We start from the raw sequence: 19,742 nt of genomic DNA, 5'->3' as shown, positions 1-19,742 counted from the left end.
TAAGTTACGTAAAATATCTTCTCTTCCTATGCTAAGATATTTTCTTGTTCTGTTGACACAATGTTTACAATGAGAACACAAAATGATTAGATTTTATAGCCTATCATAGAACAGGAATCAAAATGCACTTTATTCTTTTAGATAAGAAACAGGGACCACAATACCCAAGACCAAACAATGGACAAAAGAAAGCATGGAAAATTTCATGTTCTTCCAAAAGAAAAAGGAACACAGAAAAAAAAATGATGTAGAAAATGGGCCTCGTCTATCCTCGACTCGACCTGCCCGCCAAAAATATAATATAAAAACATACAATTTTTCACAACTAAAATATATGTTTGTTTCCACATAACCTCATCACACACGATCACAATGACAATAGTTTTGAAATGGCTTATATCCAGTTCGTTGATATAACTAGCCATTGATAAGAAAAAGAAACTTTGACCAAAGAGAACTACTGCCACAAGAGAAAGCAAGGTTCCAACATTGCAAACCTGGGCAGCTAGGACAAAGTTTCATGACTCTGCTCTAAGTTACATTTATAATATAATGCACAAAACCCTACTTACCTTTCACCAAGTGCTGATACTTAGCTGGTCTCTCATTGATTAGAAACTCTTCAGGCATTGTTGTTTGCTTTATATATCCATTTTGTATTGTAAACTGTAACTGAATGGCAGCATACACAATAAATGCAGACTTCAGAGACGCGATGATACCCTAATTAGCGGGCAAATGAAAAAAGATATGCAGATCAGCTCGCCCTTGATTTTACCATCTGTTATGGCAACATGGGGTCTCCTGATACTGCTAGCATCTGCATTTCGGCCTCACTGGCTATTAGTTCGGCTGCATAGTCTCCCCCAGTGCCATCTGCAGATATCAGCTATCGAATCAGCCCATGAACTTAAATGTAAATATACAATTTCGATTGAGAAAGGAAAAGGATATAAATAATATGAAGGATAAGATCTATTACTTAATATATCAGTCGGAGGCTGTTTCATTGACAATCTCTGAGAATCTGCAATGTTAGAGTTGAAGGAAATTTAGTCAAAGATCTGCCTCAAAATGGATAGCAATAAACTAACCGGCAAATTTCAAAATTTGACACAAGAAAAAGAAAAGAAATTGGGGTAATAATAGTAAAAAAAAATTAAAATCGAAATATTATTTAAATGATCGTGATTATGAACCCCAAAAGATTAAGATTTAGGTTAAGGATTAAGGATGATTTGGTTATTTAAATGATTGCCAAACTTGCCAGTTGAATATGAGATCAGAGAAAAAAGCAAGTTGAATATGAGATCAGAGAGAAAAGCGAGTTCCTATACCAAGAGAAGAATAGAAATAAATTAAAAAAATTACATATGAAAGATGAAAGATTTTGTTTTTGTTTAAAAAAAATTCAAAAACTTGTTTTTGTTTTGGAAGTTTGGCTAATAATTCTGAAGTTTGTTAAGAAAGATGAAAGTCGTTGTAGAGAATTGATGAGAAATCAAGAACAATTTTTAAAAACTAAAAACCAAATAGTAATCAATCAAGGCCTAATAAATTAGGTATGTATAGGATTTTAGACAACCTATATCTTATTTCTTTAAAAACAAAATAAATTAAACTAGGTGCACACTTCAACTGGCCTTCTTTGCACCTCTTAAAATAGGGCTGGTTCGGGGTGCTATATTCTAAATGACTAAAAATAATACTGATCAAAGCAAATGAATTACCGAGTGATCCATGAAGCCCTTTGACAGCATCGAAGTTCTTGTACGTATACCCAACAAAGCTGAGATCTTTGGGAGTCAATAGCATCTGCAACAAATGAGTACTACTTCAAACTTACATACTATACACGCATACATAGAATGAGAAAGTAACCTGCATAAGATTATTCCTATACTTGTTTACGATTATGTATTATTTTGATGCGTGTTTTCTGTAGGAAAGATCCCTATTCGCAGATTTATGCCACGGAAAAAAGAAAATGCAATGTAACAAACCTTCCTTGAGGGTCCGGAGCCACGTTTTCCTGGTATAGGTGGATCCAACTAAAACAAATTGTAAAAAAGTGAATTATTAGAACAATTTATAATAGTGAAGTTAGTTTACGCAAAACACAAATGCATCAAAACAATGCTGCAATTCAGCATTTCAAAAGTGCAAGTGCTAGTAGAATTGTCAACAGATGAGTTCTTACTAAGAATAAATCAGAATTCAAGGATATGCATGTACTACGTGTGTACATTTTTTTGGAATTATTCACATCATACAAGAATAAAAAGGATTAGGATATTTAGGAGTGCAAAGGGAAGGATCATAATAAGAAACCGTTTGTCACCATGGTCCCTAATCTGAAAGAGGAAAGTATGGTGATTAAGGTGGCTGTGGACTTCATATAAGACTAGACATTAGAGAATATCACAATTTTTTTTAAAAGAGAGCGAGAGAGAGAGAGAAATACAGATAACGTGCATGTATGTGCAGGTGTGCATTGTGTAGATGAATAATAAAGGTCTCTAGAAAATACTTCATCAAACTTCATAAAGTTCTGGGTATCGAGCTCTCCATTAACTTCAGGCTTAAATGCTGCCTCCATTTCATAAAGTCTATCCCAGATGACATCTTTGAACCACGGATGAGCCTGAAACAAACAACATCTCCTCTCAGTTGCGGAAATTAAGAAAATATATTTACCCGCAAGTGCTTGATTGTCTAACCAGTTGAAACTTACTTTAATTTGGTATGCACCTCCAGTACCAAGTCTATGCTCAACGTCGCAAAGCAACCTACAGATGAGATCCTTTGCTTCAATTGACAACTTAGCATCCTCTGGAAACTTCAGTTGATTTTTCCAGTGAACAATCTGACAGTAATTGCTTAATTAGTTTACTATTTGCGCTTAATTTCTGGTGGATAAAATTTCCATAAATTTTTAGAAATGCAGTAAATGTACAGGAAAAAGAGGTTTGATCACAATCTTTTAGTTCAAAACAAACTATTAGATATTGAAGTTTTGAACTAACGGGATTAAATCTTTACAATATAAAAAGCACATTTTACCTTTCTGCAGGTGGTGATTGGATCATCGGAGTAAAATGGAGGATAGCCAACGAGCATCTCATACATAATTGCACCGAGAGACCACCTGAGGGAAGTTCAGTTAACAGAATAATAAAGACATGGATACAAATATGTTTTACTTCTTTAAAAATAAAGTTCAATGGAAGTATCTCATCCAAAAAGTGAAGGGCCATGCTAGTTAGTAGTTACTCAATGCTTCTCTTCTCCTTCTGATAACTTTGTGTATGAACTATAAATGATTTCAATGTGTTTAGAATGCTTTATATCAACTAAATTTACTTTTTCTCGTTTCTTCCTATACAGTATATTTCAATTGATGGAATAATTGAACTTTTTTCTTGCCTATCACGTTAGGCAGAAAAACTATGGTGTTAGTTTATCAACAAAAATATATCTGGCTCAGATCGATAAAAAAACAATTGATAATTAGAATCTACAAATAAAAATAATTACCATCCATAAAATGCTGACAGTCATAACATCAACCAGAGATGTGGAAGTCGTTAATTGAACATTTTGATAACAATAATGTGATGTCCAAAAAAATATCATCCAGATTTAGTATGCATCAATTGTGGAAATGGAAAACATTTTTTTATAAGAGGAACTTGATAATAGCTAGCAAAAATATGCCAAAACTAACCAGTCGCACTCCATCCCATATCCTTTTTTGAGTAATACTTCTGGAGCTATGTAATCAGGTGTTCCAACTGTTGAAAATGCCTGTCCAAATGAAATTAGGAAAAGGTAAGAATGATAACAGAAAGGCTAACTTTTTAACAACTATTTTAGTTAATACAAAATATAAACCAAGCTATTGCACCATTTAAGTCTGTAGCATCTCCAGTAACACATAAGGCTTGTTAATAAAGATTTAGATATCATAAAGAAACAGAAGGCGGAAACTTTTTTGGCCAGGCAGAATGATGTCATTATGGAGGCATCATTTCAACATCAATGAGTGTCAAACGCAATAGTACCTATTACCCTCTCAGCAGTTTGCTAATAGATCCTCCAAAAGTACAATGATATTATAGATGGATAACATATTATCCAACTATATCAATGATTTAAAACAAGCTATTGAGTCATTTGAGTCTGTGGCATCTCCAGTAACACATAAGGCTTGTTACAGATTTATATATCATATAAAAACAGAAGGCGGAAATTTTTTTGACCAGGCAGCATGATGTCATCATGGGGCATCATTTCAGCGTCAGAGTGTCAAACGCAATAACACCTATTACCTTCTTGGCAGTTTGCTAATAGATCCTCCAAAAATACAATAATATTATAGCTGGACAGCATATTGTCCAACTATATCAATTATTTATACTCAAACTAGCACATCCACAATTTCCACGTCTTAAACAGCTCTAGCCAAAAATAAATATTGTAACATATTGTACTTATTCTTATAGAGATGATTTAAATGTAGTTTAGGTGGAATTAGTACAAATTGTGATGGAAAATAGCATACCAATTTCCTCCGGTTCATTTGCCAGTGGTATAGCTGTTCGCTGGGACTCTTCCAACTACTCCTATTATCATCAATGTCCATTGGTTCTGCCAAACTTTCATCATCCATGGCTTTATTTTCATGTAGTGCTGATAAGGTTAAAGAATCCAGTGGCTTACAGAGACCAAAATCAGAAAGCTTCATGTGACCATTTTTGTCCAGAAGAAGATTGTCAGGTTTAATGTCCCTGTGATTAGAGTGAATTTAAACTATTAAGACAACTTGAGTTCCACTATGCAAATAATAAATAAAAAATCAGTAAATGTATAAATTAAAATGGCCACACATCTTTTGGCACTCTAGCTAAACAAAAGCATGAAAGCATAAACAAAATTAGAACCTGTGGATATAGTTGTGCCTGTGGATAGATTCTATTGCAAGAACACTCTGTGCAATGTAAAATTTAGCCACATTTTCAGTCAATGTGTCCTCTCTCATAAGCAGAGTCATCATATCTCCACCTGGAAGATATTCCATGATCAAGTACAAGTACTCAGCATCCTGGAATGAGTAATAAAGCTTCACTATGCAGTGGCTGGCAACTTCTGCTAATAAATTCCTTTCTGCTCTAACATGTTCCACCTATAAAACAACAAGAGATAATATTATAAAGGAAAGCATTGAAGGTCAAAAACCAAATTCTTAAGTAAAAGTACACACACACACACACATATATATTTATCAAAGACAAAAGCAGTCAAAGACTTTGGTAAAGATAGTTCATGACGCTACGAAGTCAATATATAGCATAACTCTAGTTTAATTGTATAGATACAAACAGACAAAAAGAGGATATTGCTTCTTTTTGGAATTCAAATCATTCAGATTGGGAACTAGGTCTTCGGAGGATTCTCAATGAAGCTGAAATTTTGGAATGGACTCATCTATCTCAACTTTTATCCCTAACTACTTTGAGAAGAAAATTTAATTCACTCCAATGGTCCACTTCAAACAAAATTTATTCTGTTATTTGGAAAGATATTTATCCAAAGAATTTTTTTTTTTTTTTCTTTTTGGGGGGGGGACTCAATCATGGAGGTGTCAGTATTGCTGATCGATTACAAGGAATGCAGCATTGTTCTTTCTCTCCTTGTTGGTGTGTTATGTGTTTGTCTGACAATGGGACTTCAGCACACCGATTATGAGTTTATCTCCTCTTTGGTTGCTTTTTTTTGCTTATTGTTACAGGACCTCCATGCTAACAGCTTTTGGTTGGAGTTAGGCTTTACCTCACAACGTGTTTAATCTCTTAGCGATTTTTGAGGGTCATCCCTTTTGTGGTCCAAAGGTGTAATGGCTCACTTTTAATGCGTTTTTTGGTCTCTCTGGTGCGAGAGAAATGGTCGAATTTTCAGAGATATGGTCACCAGTTTTGAGGCTTTCATAAAGCTCTTTATTTTTAATTCTTTTTATTGGTGTAAATGTAAACACCCTTTTTGTGGTTATAATATTACATCCTAAATTACTAATTAGAGCTCTTTCATGTAAAAAAACACCTTTTGGTGGATAGGAGTGTTTAACTCCTTTATTTCATTTATCAATGAAATTTCTCCAAAAATAAAAAATTGAATACTCTTTCCTATCCTAGAGATTTTGATCCAAAAAAATACATGTTGGCACTAGTTGACCTTGATCCAAATAAATATCCATAAGCAAGAAATTGAAATATCAGTAAGACATGATAAGATCATTGGCATGGAAAGGCTATGCACCATGTGTTCCCATTAACAGACCTACTACTACTGGATCCAGTCCAGAGTCATAAACAACTAGCAATGCTGCCATGAAATTTGCACTTAGATTGTTACACCATGCAATCAACTCTAAGCATATAACACCAATAAGCTATATATCAAAGTGCATGCAGGGATCAACTTTTATTCCATATCAGTGACAGGGTGATACCTTGATATTAATTGAACAAACGACGTACAAATGGAAAAAGATTGATGAATTCATTTTACCTGTCCTCTCATCAGCATTTCAGATTTCTTCAATTTTTTCATGGCATATATGTCACCAGATTTCTTCTCACGACATAATCGAACCTATTATTGAACCAAAAATAACAATTGAACGTTATAAAAATCAATGGAACTCTTAGACTGAAGAAAATGAATAATATTATAAAGAGCAGAATGATAAACTAACCTCACCAAAAGCCCCCCTGCCAATGATGGTTAAAAGCTCAAAATCATCAACACAAATCTTGTGCCTTTTGAGTCGCATAAACTCAGTTTCTTTCCGCTCTAAATCTTTGATAAGATTGATTTGTTCTTCCTTAGGCACATCCGAGGAGGCTAACTTTCTTTCCAACATCCATCGTCTTCCAGAAAAAAAAAAAAAAAAAAGATAGGAAATAATTGAGTCTAGAAGTCCAAATGTACATCTACATTGAAACAGCCCTGGCAAGAAGAAAAAAACCGGGAAAACAAAATAAAAGAAACACCATTGAAATGTTGAAAATTACAAGTCGTGAAAAGCCACATCTCCCAACCCTCATTGCACTCTTTCCATAAAGAGATTTAAAGCACCTAAAGATTTTTCTCTTTAGCTTAGCTTTTCTCGAACTTTATAAGATTCTTTCCTAATGGAAAGATTTAACAAAATGGAAAACAAGTACGAGCTAGGGAAGCATGATAATCAGGACAATTAACTTCTGCACATCTTCTTCATCATCCTACATTACTAGTAGGATGGCGAATTCAAATGAAAGAGATGCGAATGCTAAGATCATTTAGTTAGAAGACATATTTCCTAAGAGACACAATAACTAACATATCAAAGTTGCAAAGATACCAAACTCAGCAAATGAAGAGCAAGAGATTACAATGAGATCTCAATCTCATACAGACGTTGCTACAGTAAAACGAAGGGTTTTAATTAAACTTGTAGGAAATTGAGGAACGAATCCAACGGTTCAGTTCAAACAATTCTCAGTTCCTGCATTTCCTCAGAATCAAAGAGGCGCATGCTAAGGAAATTGAAGTACCTCTCCTTCCGCTCTTGAATGTTCTTCATCTGAGCTCTGTAATGATTCTCTATAAACTTCTTAGCCGCCGCCACTTTCTCCATCGTCAGACTCGAACCTTGCACCTCTTCTTCCGCCCTCTCTTCCTCCTCCCGATCCTCCATTTAAGATCCGTAGAACAAAAAAAAAAACCTCAACAGTTACAAAAACACACGCGCACACTCTCTCTGTACAACCGCCGATGAGAAACCAGACCGAAGCAACGCCTCCGGCGAACCTCGGCAGTAACTTATAGCAACAGGTAGAAGAAATGGAAGAGAAGGAAGTTCAGTGAGAGCATAAATCCCATTTTCTGAAGTTCTGAACCCAAAGACACTTCGGCATAGCCCCTTTTTCTTATCTCCTGCTTCGAGCTTGGATACACATTCAATCCCACTCGGACTTTCTTTCTCAAGCGGCTTGGCTTTAAATAATCAGCTCACCTACGTGGCGTCCTTCCATTGGATTTTATATTTTGTTGGCTTCATCTGGCGCTGTAGCTGATTGCAGCTCTTTCCAGGGTTCTGAGTTGGACGCGAGTGATGATCACGCGCCTAGTATTGCGATGTGGGAGTGTCGGACCCGTAAGAAAGGAGAAGCATCGCTGTCCAGTGCTGAAATGACGTCTTAACGCATTTTTAGTACGTGAAAACTGTAAGACTTCACCCGCTCATCCATTTCCCCGATTAGAACGTGTTGTCCACTCTCTTGCTCCCCCCGNTTTTTTTTTTTTTTTTTTTTTTTTTTTTTTTTTTTTTTTTTTTTTTTTTTTTTTTTTTTTTTTTTTGTCTTGTCTTGTCCTTACACCAGATTTTCTCTACATAATATACCATATACGACTGCCCTTTTTTAATATATTTAGTTGAGATTTAAATCTAATCAAATTTTTAATATTTTTTTAATACAATAAAATACGATAATTAAAATTTTTAATTCGAAGATAAATATTAATTAATATTGACATACTCGCTTTAACCTCTAAACCTCTAACTCTAAATATATATACGTAACTCAATTATTAATAAGCAATATTTGAGCTAGAATTTAATATTATAGTTTTGACTTAATTAATTAAATTTTTGTACGTTTATTTTTTTTTAACTCATTTCCTTTAACTCGAGTTCTATTACTTTTAAAAGGCGGTTTGATAAATCGGTGGGCGTATTTTATTTTATTTTTTAAATTAAATCATACACTTTTATGTAATTTCACAACAAATTTAAAAAAAAAAATTGTAATAATAAACATGGTAGATTTAAATAATGCACATATAAATTAACGTTTTTAATTTTTTTTTATTTTTTGGAAAATGATATATATAAAAAGTTTATTATAAATGGAATTAAAATATTTATTGGGTGTTTTTTTAAATATGGAAAAGGCAATGGAATATGACAGCCATCCCATACTCAACATAGAATAAGGTCTACAGTGAAATCCAAGCTAGAACTAGCTGTAATCCGACAATAAATCTGCTACCACCTGCATTTTTATGATGGTCTGCGTTGTACCTTATTATTGCCAATAATCCCCTGCTTCCCTTCCCATTATACCCCAACATCTCCTCTACTTTACACCCTTCATCATAAGCACACGATTACTTTTAGCGCGACACGCCATATTAGTTGGCCGATTACAGACTGATTGAGTTGAACATGGAACATGCTATCATTTCTCCACCGGGGACAGAGAGAGAAAGCTTGTTCTTGCAGGGGTGGGAGCTCCAAATTGGCTTTTATTTTTTATTTATTTATTTATTTTTCCCTTTTTTTTTATTTTTAAGATTGGAAAAGTACGAAAAACAGCTGTGATTAGTTGTTTTTTTTTTTTTAATTTATATTTGTTCGTAAATAGAAAATAATAATAATAATAATGTATGGAAATATTGCGTAATAAGAATTCGATGATAATTATGAAATTTTAATTTAATATTATGTGATTTGTATGAAAGTTTATTAAATTAATAGTTTATTTTTCGATGAAAATTATACACATATAGTAATAAAAACATTTCACGTGACTTTTGTCTTTATAAGGTATAGTGTCGTGATTTTGCACATTGGCGGTCGAATCGAATTATAACCGAAGCTTATCTTTTCAAAATAAGTATTTTAGTAGAGCGCTAAATATTTGATTAAACTCAAATATAATTGGATTATATCAAAATAAATATTAAACTTTATAGTATTTAGTACTCGAGCACTCTTACAATCAACTCTAATAATATTTGATTAATCCGTTAATTTAATTCTTATAATTTTCAAATTTTTTTTAATATTTAATGATTTTTTTTTTTACCTGATTGGTTTAATTGTGTTTAAGTTAGGGTCTAATATATTTTAAACTCTCTAACTTTATTAAATATAAAAATAAAATAAAAAAATAATAATTCAAGGTAAAATCTCGGCATGAATATTGCATTTATTTAGCTGCTTTATAATAAATGTGCTACCATTTTAAACGTTTATGCTTTTGTCGCGAGTGTGAGTCATTACGGTAGCGTCTATTTGAAGTCGAAGTTCAAATTCTCACCGCTAATTTGTTAGTCCAAACAAATAAATATACGTGTACGCATGCCTCATGCATTCGTGGCTTTAATAAATTTAATTATTTATGTTATATATAAAACCATTTTTGCATTATTCAGTGTGCATTCTATACCAAGAGAAAAGGTACAATTTAGCATAAACGGCTTAAAAACGTAGATTTATACACATATATATATATACATATACACATATACGTATACATACATACATACATACATACATACATACATATATATATATATATATATATATATATATATATATATATATATATATATGTATGTATATGTATATGTATACATATGTATGTATGTATAATTTAGCCCCAAAAGAAAAAGAACATTTTGAGTGTTGGAGTGTGAGCGCGTCTGGGGGGTCCAGGTGTCTAACCACAGCCTCCGTTATAAAAAAATATCTCTCCAGTTCTCATGGACTTCACGAAACCAACTTCTCCTTCTCTTCTTCTCCTTCTCTTCTTCTCCTTCTCCTCCTCTCAGCTCTCAACTTGGACATCCTTCCACGCACATAAACTCGTACCAAATTCCCCCTTCAATCGCGCCACCACCAACTCTCCCATTCACGTCCCCCTTACAGATTCCATTTTCACCTAATTTACACAAAGGATCAAATCCGGTCCTCCAATGGATTCCCTATCATCTGTCTCGCCTTCCTTCGTTCTCCCTTCCAGACAACCTCTCTTCTTCCGGCGGCGTCGAATCGCCGCCTCTTTTGGCGACCTCCGCTGCCCTATGCCTCGTGTTCGCGCTTTGTTTGGTCCTCGATCCAGAAATTTGCGAGAAATTTCCTGTAGAGTGAGCGGTGGCGGCGCTAACAAAGGAGACAGCGATGGCGAGGATGGAACCGAGGATGTGGATATGGAGAGGGCACTTAGCTTAGATGGCAGTATTCCTGGTACTTCTGATGAGTTCGTCAAGCGAGTTTCTTCCCGTGCTTATGATATGAGGAGGCATCTCCATCAAACGTTTGATAGCAGCAGTTATGACGGTAATTTACAGAAATTCAAATTCATTATTGTCCTTTGATAGCAGCAGTTTCTTCCCGTGCTTATGATTGTAGGAACGATTTTGTCTATTTAGTGATGAAGTTTTAAAAGGTCTGATAATGTTCTTTGATTCTCAATTTTGATCGGTAACCTAATTGAAATCTACTTTGCCAAATATATAGAAATATGAAACACATCTAAACAAGATAACTCTCCAAGCATTATCATCTGTTCTTCTGGACTTGGAAGCTGCTTTACAAATTATGGATAGATCTTCATTTTTGTGCTTCTCTTCGTATATGTTCTTCAATGATTTAACTTAGCCATCCTTCCATCATTTCACTCAGTATTGGAAGCCAATCCGTGGAGAGAAAGTTCAAAACCTGTATACGTATTAACACACAATGAGAACCAAATATGCACAATGAAAACTCGGAGAAATAGGAGGTATATATATATAACTCACTTTGTGTTTCTGGTTTTCTCAACATTCAGTTCTTACCAAACTCACGGATTTGTTTGCTCATCAGTGAAGTAGAAAATGAGCTTGGATTATTGTTTTCCAAAGGTGGAAAATGGAGGTCTGAGAATCAGAAAAAACAGTCCAAAACAGGAATCAAATTTCAGATGCTTGTTGAAGACATCAGGGAGGGAGTTCTTGTAAGTCCCCATTTGTTTCCATTATCATTGAACTCATCTTCATGATCTTTGGTAAACAATAACGATTGATTACTCAAAAACTTTGCTTCTTTTGAAGGTGTTTGAAGATGAGAATGAAGCTGCAAGATACTGTGACCTGTTGCAAGGTGGAGGCAAAGGTTGTGAAGGTGTTTTCGAGATTGAAGCCTCATCAGTAAGAGATATAATCACACACCCGAATTCTTCTAACACCATTGTTTTCGCCGAATTCATTTAGCGTCCTACTCGTATTGCGATTCAATATATGTATGTTTATATTGGTTCAGGTGTTTGATCTTTGCAAGAAGATGAGGGCACTTGCTGTCCTGTTCCGAAGAGGGAGGACACCTCCTCTGCCTCAGAGCCTCGAGCTCAACCTGAAGGCTCGTAAACGATCTCTCGAAGACCAGGACGAGTTGATATGAACATCAAATATTGACAGGAAACATGGAAGAGTTGTGACATAAAGTGGTAGTGGAAATTATACAGAAAAAGGAAATGGTATACATATTCTCTTGGTGTAATATAAATTGATTCTCTAATGATGTAGTAGCCCCACATCGTGTATACAAAGATAAATTATAAAGATCTAAATTGAGGAAGACATTCATCATTTACGTTTCATTTACGTTTCATTTACGTTTCATTTACCTCGGGTTTGTAGAAAATTAAAATTTAACGGTTTAAATTTTGTTCTCTCACAAATAGTTTCNTTTTTTTTTTTTTTTTTTTTTTTTTTTTTTTTTTTTTTTTTTTTTTTTTTTTTTTTTTTTTTTTTTTTACTATTTCTTCTGTCTATCCAACTTTATCTACTTCCACCGTTGCTTAGGGTGCCGGCAGCATCCCATATGATTTGTGCTTCATTTGAAACTTAAAACAAATATTTTATGTCATTATGGTCAAAGAAAATAGAACATAAATTGCAATAGACAGAACTATGGTCATGTAGCCTTTTTCTTTTTGTCATATCTTAACTTGAGTTGAAGATCTTTTCCGCCCCTTCATCGGCTATAAAGATATCAGAGTTGTTCACAAGGAGCCCAGACGAGTAAGTTATCAGTTTCTCTTTACTTTGAACTATGGAGGCATGTTTTCCCATGATAAGACCTTCAATTGTAATTAACAACTGCACGCCCTCTATGCTCAGATTTAATGGGGCCATTTTCTTCTGTTATCTGAGTTACATTGTCTACTCAGTGTATTCCTTTTGTTAAATTGAGTATTGAACTGCAGAGGGGAGATAAAGCTACGGTATTATGCTTTGTAGAGTTCATTGAAGCAAGATATTCCCGTGCTGCAATGGAAGCTCTTCAAGGTATTGTGTAATATATTCCTCGTTGCAATGGAAAGCCCTTCAAGACGCAAAGATAAATGCTTGAGACTGAAAACGTGCAGCAGTCTTTAGGGCTTCTTATGGTGTATTGCTTGGTACTTAAAGTTCTTGATCTAGTAATTAGCCAAGTATATATGGCACTACAATTACCGCCATTGACATCATTTGTGAACCAACACTCTAGAAGAACTAAGACAACTCTTAAGATGTTCCATATTATAAAGGAATAGCTATTACTTCAGATAATCTAATGTGTGATGATTTTCTGCAGGTTACAAGTTCGACGACAAAAAACCCGATTCCCTAGCTTTGAAGATTCAATTTGCACATTTTCCTTTCCGTTTACCATCGAACCACGACGACAGGCGATGAATACATAAGTTAAGCAACCCTTTCCTGATTTTTAAGGGCTTTGTTGATCCTGTGGAATAGCAAAGCTTATCCCGGACAAAATTGGGAACTAGCTGGTATGAAGGAAGCATCTAGCAAACTGGTAGTTTTCAGTTTTTCATATGGGCCTGGATGAGCTCATACGAACTCTTGCCCCTCCCTTTACTTGGGGAGAAATATCAAATGGGTCTTTTCCAAGTTCCTGTTTGGCATTGATATCTTGTTCTGTCCGTCAGGTTTCAGATATCTTCTGCTTTGGATCATGAAAATGACATATAGGTACAAAGATTCTTGACGAAAGTAATAAAACTTCATTTGAGTGGTGACTGGTTTCGTATGAAACCAACCAACCCCATTGAATAAAGGAAAGCTGAGCAAAAAGCAGCAGCAAAGGAGAGGAAATCCACGAAAATGCGGCACTTGTGTGGAATTTGGCTACAAATTTATACCCACGTAAGTGCCTATAGTCTTTGTCTCGTGAACACTTGAATAGCTAAGTTATGCAGGGAATGAGAGGGGGAGGAGTCAAACAAAGATTTTACATTTTTCAAGCTTTGTGGGGTTTGAAGTCATAAAGCTGTCGGTCACAAGCGCTACAGGCCAATCGACCAATTAATCCCGTAATTGCCCTTTTCTACTCTTAACGATCCAGTGGGTCGGGGTGTGTAGGGCGTTTTTTTTTATTTCAAGATCCTTTTATATCATTATTCGCTAAATTTTTGAACGTTTTATGTTTTTCCTTTTCTTAAAAAAAAAAAAAAATAAAATAAAATTGTTTTAAAATATAGGGGAGAGAGGTCTATTAATTTAAATAAATAATTCATTTGTTTGTGTGTCTAATGGGTTTTGGGTTTTAAAACTTTAGAAGGTATCCAAATGTATTTGAAATATTCAAATCATTAAAAAAAAAATTGTTGTTATGTTAAATAAAAAATTGAATTTTATGCTTAATAGGATTAGATGCAAAAATGAAAAGCTATTCTAAACTTCTAAATAATAAATTATAAACAAAATTAATTTCATAATCAAGAACTTAAAAAGATATGAAAATAAGCTTTTTATTAAAAAAAAAAACATAAAATTAGGTGTTCTTCCATCATTTCTATACAAAATTCTCTCACCCCAAATGGGCTTGAAAATGGTTGTTGGAATAATTTAAGCTCAGCTTTACAATGGAGATCATATTTGATTCTAAGAGCATATAACAAATGAGAAGAAGTTCAAAAGAATTGAACATTTTATTTAAAATCCATTCTGTTTATGTATTTGGTAATTGATGTACCCTTTATATGATCCTAAACTAAGAACATTTCTTTGTAATTTCACTTTCAAAACAACAAGAACATATGAAAAAATAATTTAGACAAAAAAAAAAAAAAAAANAAAAAAAAAAAAAAAAAAAAAAAAAAAAAAAAAAACTTACCCAAAGAAGAAAGAATGTGAGACTAAAGAAATGAAGTCCCTGCAAGGCCATGGTGGAGCAAATTATGAGCAATGGCGTCTCGAGCTTTCATGGAGCTCACCGATCTCAGCCCAACTTCAGGCGCCACTTCATCGTCTTGAAGCTCTGTACACAGTTCTTCATCCATTTCTTCATTCCCCAATTCACATATGTTGTGAAGAACACAGCAAGCTCCCAGTACCATCGGCAAGTCCTGCAGCTTCACCTCCGTCCGTTTCTGCAGGCACCGCCACCGTCCCTTCAGCCGAGCAAACGCCTGTTTACCCACCTTCTGAATCTCTCCGATCTTCTCGTTGAAAGCATGTTGAGTCCAAGTGAAATGCTGCTGTGTGTAAGGCACCAAAACCCAGTCCAGCAATGGGTAGCTCGAGCCCCCCACTACCCAAACGCCCTTCATTAGCCCGCCGTTTGCCCTCTGAAACAGAGCCGATTTCTCTAGAACTTGTTCGTCCGGCATTGATCCCGGCCAGCCGATGCACACGTCCGTGAACACGCCTCTCGGATCCACCACGCCTTGGACTGTAATTGAATATGATGTCTTTTGATTTCTCTCTGTGTGGCGCTTGTTGAAATAAGCTGCGACGCTGATTTTTGGAGCGATGATCGGAATGTGCGTGGTGTACATTGATCCGACCACGTTAGGGATTCCAGAAATTGATTCGTATTCTTCTTTGATTCTTCTGAGAGTTTCTTCCTCCGGCCATTGGAGGTATTTTGGCATTAGAACTGTTCTAATGGCGGTGCAGACCTCGAGGACCAGTTTATGGCAAGTCGAAATACCTAATCCGAATTTCTTGGATACGACTCGGAGGGGATCGCCGGTGGCTAATCTCCATAGGCAAACCGCTACTCTTTGCCGGACGGGAATGGCGGTTCGGAGAGTTGTGTCCTCTTTGGCTATGGCGGAATTAAGCTCTTCGCAAATCATATCGAATGTTGCTCTTCTCATTCTGAATTGCTTCTTGAACTCTTCATCGGGATAATCCGGACTGTTACATTCATCCCACCACGCTTTTGACCTATCTTTTACCCAGAGTCTCCGGTGATGGCCGCCGCTTCCTCCATCGCCGCCGCGTTTGGTTGATTTTTCGATTTCGATTTTCTCTAATCCATCGGAAGCGGCGGCAACCGCTACAGAGTTGGCTGCTAATCGCGATTTTTTCCGGTTGATACGGTCCGATTGTTCGACTTCAGAATAGTAATCTTGAACTTCGGAGTAGAAATGAAGCATGGCTTTCGTCTTCTTCCGGTGATTGACCTCCATCGAAATGTTCGCCTCCATGGAAGCTCTGTCACGTTCTTCCTGGTCACACCTCTCCTGTTCATCCAACAGCAACAGAGAAGTAACTAATCCCTTGAAATCCTTTCCTCCGCCATTTTTGGGCACTGAATCATCGTCTTCATCAGCTTCATCTCGTCCGTTCATCTTCCTCGCGTTTCCGTTGGGGGAATCATTCATTGGGAAGATCAGCAACAGAAAGAAGAACAAATTGAGAAATTCAGGAAGAAATTATGAAATTACGAATGGGATTTTGAAGAGAAACGGAATTGTTATGAATCTTCTTCTTCTTCCTGTTCTTCCCTCGGAAGCATATGATTACAGGTTTGACTCCAATGTGAACGCACGGATTGCAGAACCCAAAACCACAACGCTTTTCAAAATTGAAAAACAAATCATTTATATTTTTATATATATTATTAGAAATTAAAAAAAAATAAATAATAAATAAATAAGGTAATGAAGAGAAAATCGATATCGTATGGCGCAAACCACATAATTGATGTGTGGTGGTCGGTGAGGACACAACTTTGTTTATTCCAATCTCAAATATAAAAATCAATATTTTCAAATTAAAAAATAAAATAAAATCACAACTATCACACTTTTAAAGCTTTTAATTTCATAAATTAATTTCTATATTATTAAATATTGTGCGGCCACAGTGTACGATCCTATAATCCGATTAAACTATCTAACCCAAATTATAAAAGTGAAGTTAGAAAATAAAAAATTCAATTCGGTTTACAAGTTAAACTCGAACCGCTCAAAAATAAAATTACACCTTAATTCAACCGGACTCGNATATATATATATATATATATATATATATATATATATATATATATATATATATATATATTATAAATAAAAGGTGGGGCCCAGGAGAATGGAGATATTAATATAAATTAAAATGATAATTTCGTGTATTTAAAAAAATAATAAAATAATAAAGAAAAATAGGGTTTAGAGGATTGACAGGTGTGAACACGGAATGGGAGAATGTGGTTTGTTTACTGCTTCCACTGAGGGCGGTCGTTGCCCAAAGGCGGTGACTTGGAATTTGGAATACGCGGTTTTTTTTATTATTTTTTTTTAGCAATTAATTTTGTGTTTAATACCAAATTCATAATTCTAACAAATTAAAATGCTACACAATTCTTAAATATTTAAATATTTATTTTGTGTCTATCAATTTCCATTTTCTAAAAATTAAATTTATAATTTCAAATTTTACCCACTATATTAAAACTTCCCATTTTTTTTTTAAATAAATAAATAAAATTTAAATATTAAAAACAAAAATAGTTTGTATAAATTATACGAGACCCGTTAAATACATGTGAATCTATTAGATTTAATATACATATAATTAAAAGTTTTTAAAATTTTATAGTATTTACGTACGACCATAAACGTTCAATGACTCGAGTTTAACGTTTTCTCGATAGTTTGGTTTTTGAAGAATGTAATTTTTTCTATTTGTTGAGTCAAAGTCTTCTGCCATTAACCAAACCTTTATCTAACTTTTCTCTAAAAATAAAATCATTTGAATATCTTTGCATACTTTTTATATCACTTTTTTCCTTTATTCTTATACTTAGTAATAGATTTTAATATATAGTTTGATTTCATTATATTTCAAGAAAATAAATTATTTTTCTTTTAATACCCGTCTCATTTATGAAAATGGTATCTCTTTGTTGCTCTGGATTTATTAATTTATTTTGAAAATGTCAAACTTGTAACATAAAATAATAGAGATACTCGACTATTTGAGGCATATAGGTTCAAGTAAACAGATTAAAACGAGGTATTGAATTAATGCGTTAAACAATTTATTTATTATTTTTAGGGTTTAGGTTCATGATTTTATCCAATTTTCTTTTGAAAAAACTATATTAATGAAATAAACTCATTTTGTAAAGTACACTATAATTCAACATTAAATAGAAATTAGAACAAAAAGAAGTCATTAACATCTTAATAAGCCAATTAACCAACTACAAATTTTGAAAATACCACAAATTTGTCAAAAAAAAAAAAAATGGCACATATTCACACCTATCTAATATTTATTATTATTATTTTTTTAAATTTGGTTAAAAAATATAAAGTGTAATTTCAATTAATGAAAAAGCTTACGACAACAACACCTAATTTTCTGCAAAATGACACCACCAAACATTATTATGCTACAAGAATAATTTGTTTTTAATTTTAATTATGCTGACGTGTCATCTCATCATAAAAAAAATGGTCAATCTGTTATTAAATATCCTACGGTGTTGGCAAATTAATTTGCCTATTATCTCACATATTTTCAATACATTAAATAATTTCATGTGAAAACACAAATTTATTGATTTACTAATTTCATCTCAAAATCTTTATATTTAATAGAATGTTGATTCTTTTTAATAGCCTTTCAACATAAATTAATAGTTTATTAAATACAAAATAAAAATTAGAAGACTTATTTCCCACTAAAACATAAATACACGTAATTTAGACGCTTATTAAATATTTTAAGATTTATGGGCTTATACGATACAAATTTTAAAACAAAAAAAATAAAATTTATAATAGTCTATAATCTTATAGCTCCTAAATTTAAAAAACGTCTAATTCATGTATCGAATAGATCTCTATTCCATTTTAATTTTTTTTAAAAGCAACATATCTATTAAATATAAAATTAAGAGTAGATTCGACATTTTTATAATTCAGAGAACTAAATAAACACAAATTTAAAAGTGAGAATCCCCATAACCCATAAATTGGTTTTCATTATATTATTTATATTCTCTCTCTCTAACTGTGCAAAGTGGAGGAGTATGTGAGTATGCCGGCTGGATGGGCCATGCCTAAAGGAAAGATTGAGCTGAAAAATTCAAACTTACACGCAACCTTTAGACTATTAAAGACGCCGCCGTGTGGCACGCCCCCTCCCATCAAAGCTTTCAAACACCAAGTGGAGATGGAAACAAAACATGCTTTCAATAATACACAAGATCAGCCTAAACCCCAATGACTGTAAAAGTATCCAAAAGCCTGAATTATTCCCAATTCTCCAAATAGCTAGAGATTAAAATGGTAAGAACACATTCCAGCCAATCACTTGCTCAGTCAAGGAATCCAATAGTATAGGGTGGGTTAGGTTAAATCCATTTCCTTCCCCCTCTAAACCAATTAAAAATGAGCCGAATTTGAATAATGGAGAAACATGGAATGGAAACAACTCATTCATGAAATTCCTACCAAATCCATAAATGGTTGAGGCTGAGACCATTTAATTAAATGAGTAGACTTTTCTGGCAACAGTATGAATGGCTGGCCGACTTTCTTTGCGCGTCTGATGGCACAAACGGCTCAGCAAAAGAACATTTGTTCTTGAAGAATATATTCAGTTCCTATTTCTATGTCTGAACTTGT

The 19,742-nt window shown here is 34.1% G+C and overlaps 3 protein-coding genes and 1 long non-coding RNA gene across 5 annotated transcripts; 2 read left to right on the top strand and 2 right to left on the bottom strand.

Moving 5' to 3' along the window:
- Positions 1 to 178: 178 nt before the first annotated feature.
- LOC111788157 (serine/threonine-protein kinase tricorner) lies at positions 179 to 8,006 on the bottom strand. 2 transcript variants are annotated; one of them, XM_023668401.1, is made up of 14 exons: positions 7,596 to 8,006; positions 6,755 to 6,929; positions 6,568 to 6,651; positions 4,944 to 5,185; positions 4,565 to 4,790; positions 3,728 to 3,807; positions 3,064 to 3,148; positions 2,735 to 2,866; positions 2,531 to 2,644; positions 2,004 to 2,051; positions 1,731 to 1,815; positions 983 to 1,027; positions 779 to 876; positions 179 to 672 (listed from the first exon to the last, which is right to left on the bottom strand). In XM_023668401.1, the coding sequence occupies exons 1-13, from the start codon at positions 7,736 to 7,738 to the stop codon at positions 785 to 787; spliced, it is 1,551 nt and encodes a 516-aa protein (XP_023524169.1). In that variant the 5' UTR covers positions 7,739 to 8,006; the 3' UTR covers positions 179 to 672; positions 779 to 784. The 2 variants fall into 2 exon arrangements, with proteins under 2 accessions (XP_023524169.1, XP_023524168.1); XM_023668400.1 differs by having other exon boundaries at positions 179 to 876.
- Positions 8,007 to 10,579: 2,573 nt separating this feature from the next.
- On the top strand, positions 10,580 to 12,467 carry LOC111788260. The gene is made up of 5 exons (XM_023668566.1): positions 10,580 to 11,167; positions 11,513 to 11,612; positions 11,696 to 11,825; positions 11,923 to 12,018; positions 12,131 to 12,467. The coding sequence occupies exons 1-5, from the start codon at positions 10,804 to 10,806 to the stop codon at positions 12,266 to 12,268; spliced, it is 828 nt and encodes a 275-aa protein (XP_023524334.1). The 5' UTR covers positions 10,580 to 10,803; the 3' UTR covers positions 12,269 to 12,467.
- A 154-nt stretch (positions 12,468 to 12,621) lies between these two features.
- LOC111788342 lies at positions 12,622 to 13,930 on the top strand. The gene is made up of 3 exons (XR_002814130.1): positions 12,622 to 12,891; positions 13,077 to 13,158; positions 13,448 to 13,930. It is a non-coding gene; the product is annotated as an uncharacterized LOC111788342 (long non-coding RNA).
- A 507-nt stretch (positions 13,931 to 14,437) lies between these two features.
- LOC111788165 (protein ANTAGONIST OF LIKE HETEROCHROMATIN PROTEIN 1-like) lies at positions 14,438 to 16,669 on the bottom strand. Its single transcript, XM_023668414.1, has one exon. The coding sequence runs from the start codon at positions 16,485 to 16,487 to the stop codon at positions 15,012 to 15,014; it is 1,476 nt and encodes a 491-aa protein (XP_023524182.1). The 5' UTR covers positions 16,488 to 16,669; the 3' UTR covers positions 14,438 to 15,011.
- Between the last annotated feature and the right edge of the window lie 3,073 nt (positions 16,670 to 19,742).

This window comes from Cucurbita pepo, chromosome LG02 (genome assembly GCF_002806865.2).
Source record: "Cucurbita pepo subsp. pepo cultivar mu-cu-16 chromosome LG02, ASM280686v2, whole genome shotgun sequence".
NCBI classification, from domain to species: domain Eukaryota; kingdom Viridiplantae; phylum Streptophyta; class Magnoliopsida; order Cucurbitales; family Cucurbitaceae; genus Cucurbita; species Cucurbita pepo.
The sequence above is the reverse complement of the archived record's forward strand: the minus strand, read 5'-3'. Positions and strand labels throughout refer to the sequence as shown.

Coding starts and splice junctions, on each gene's coding strand:
- LOC111788157 (XM_023668400.1), bottom strand. CDS start 7,738: ATGGAGGATCGGGAGGAGGAAGAGAGGGCGGAAGAAGAGGTGCAAGGT. Junction 6,930..7,595: donor ATTCAAGAGCGGAAGGAGAG/GTACTTCAATTT, acceptor TTTTTCTGGAAG/ACGATGGATGTTGGAAAGAA. Junction 3,808..4,564: donor AAATGAACCGGAGGAAATTG/GTATGCTATTTT, acceptor TCATTTGGACAG/GCATTTTCAACAGTTGGAAC.
- LOC111788165 (XM_023668414.1), bottom strand. CDS start 16,487: ATGAATGATTCCCCCAACGGAAACGCGAGGAAGATGAACGGACGAGAT.
- LOC111788260 (XM_023668566.1), top strand. CDS start 10,804: ATGGATTCCCTATCATCTGTCTCGCCTTCCTTCGTTCTCCCTTCCAGA. Junction 11,613..11,695: donor AAAACTCGGAGAAATAGGAG/GTATATATATAT, acceptor TTTGCTCATCAG/TGAAGTAGAAAATGAGCTTG. Junction 11,826..11,922: donor ACATCAGGGAGGGAGTTCTT/GTAAGTCCCCAT, acceptor CTTCTTTTGAAG/GTGTTTGAAGATGAGAATGA.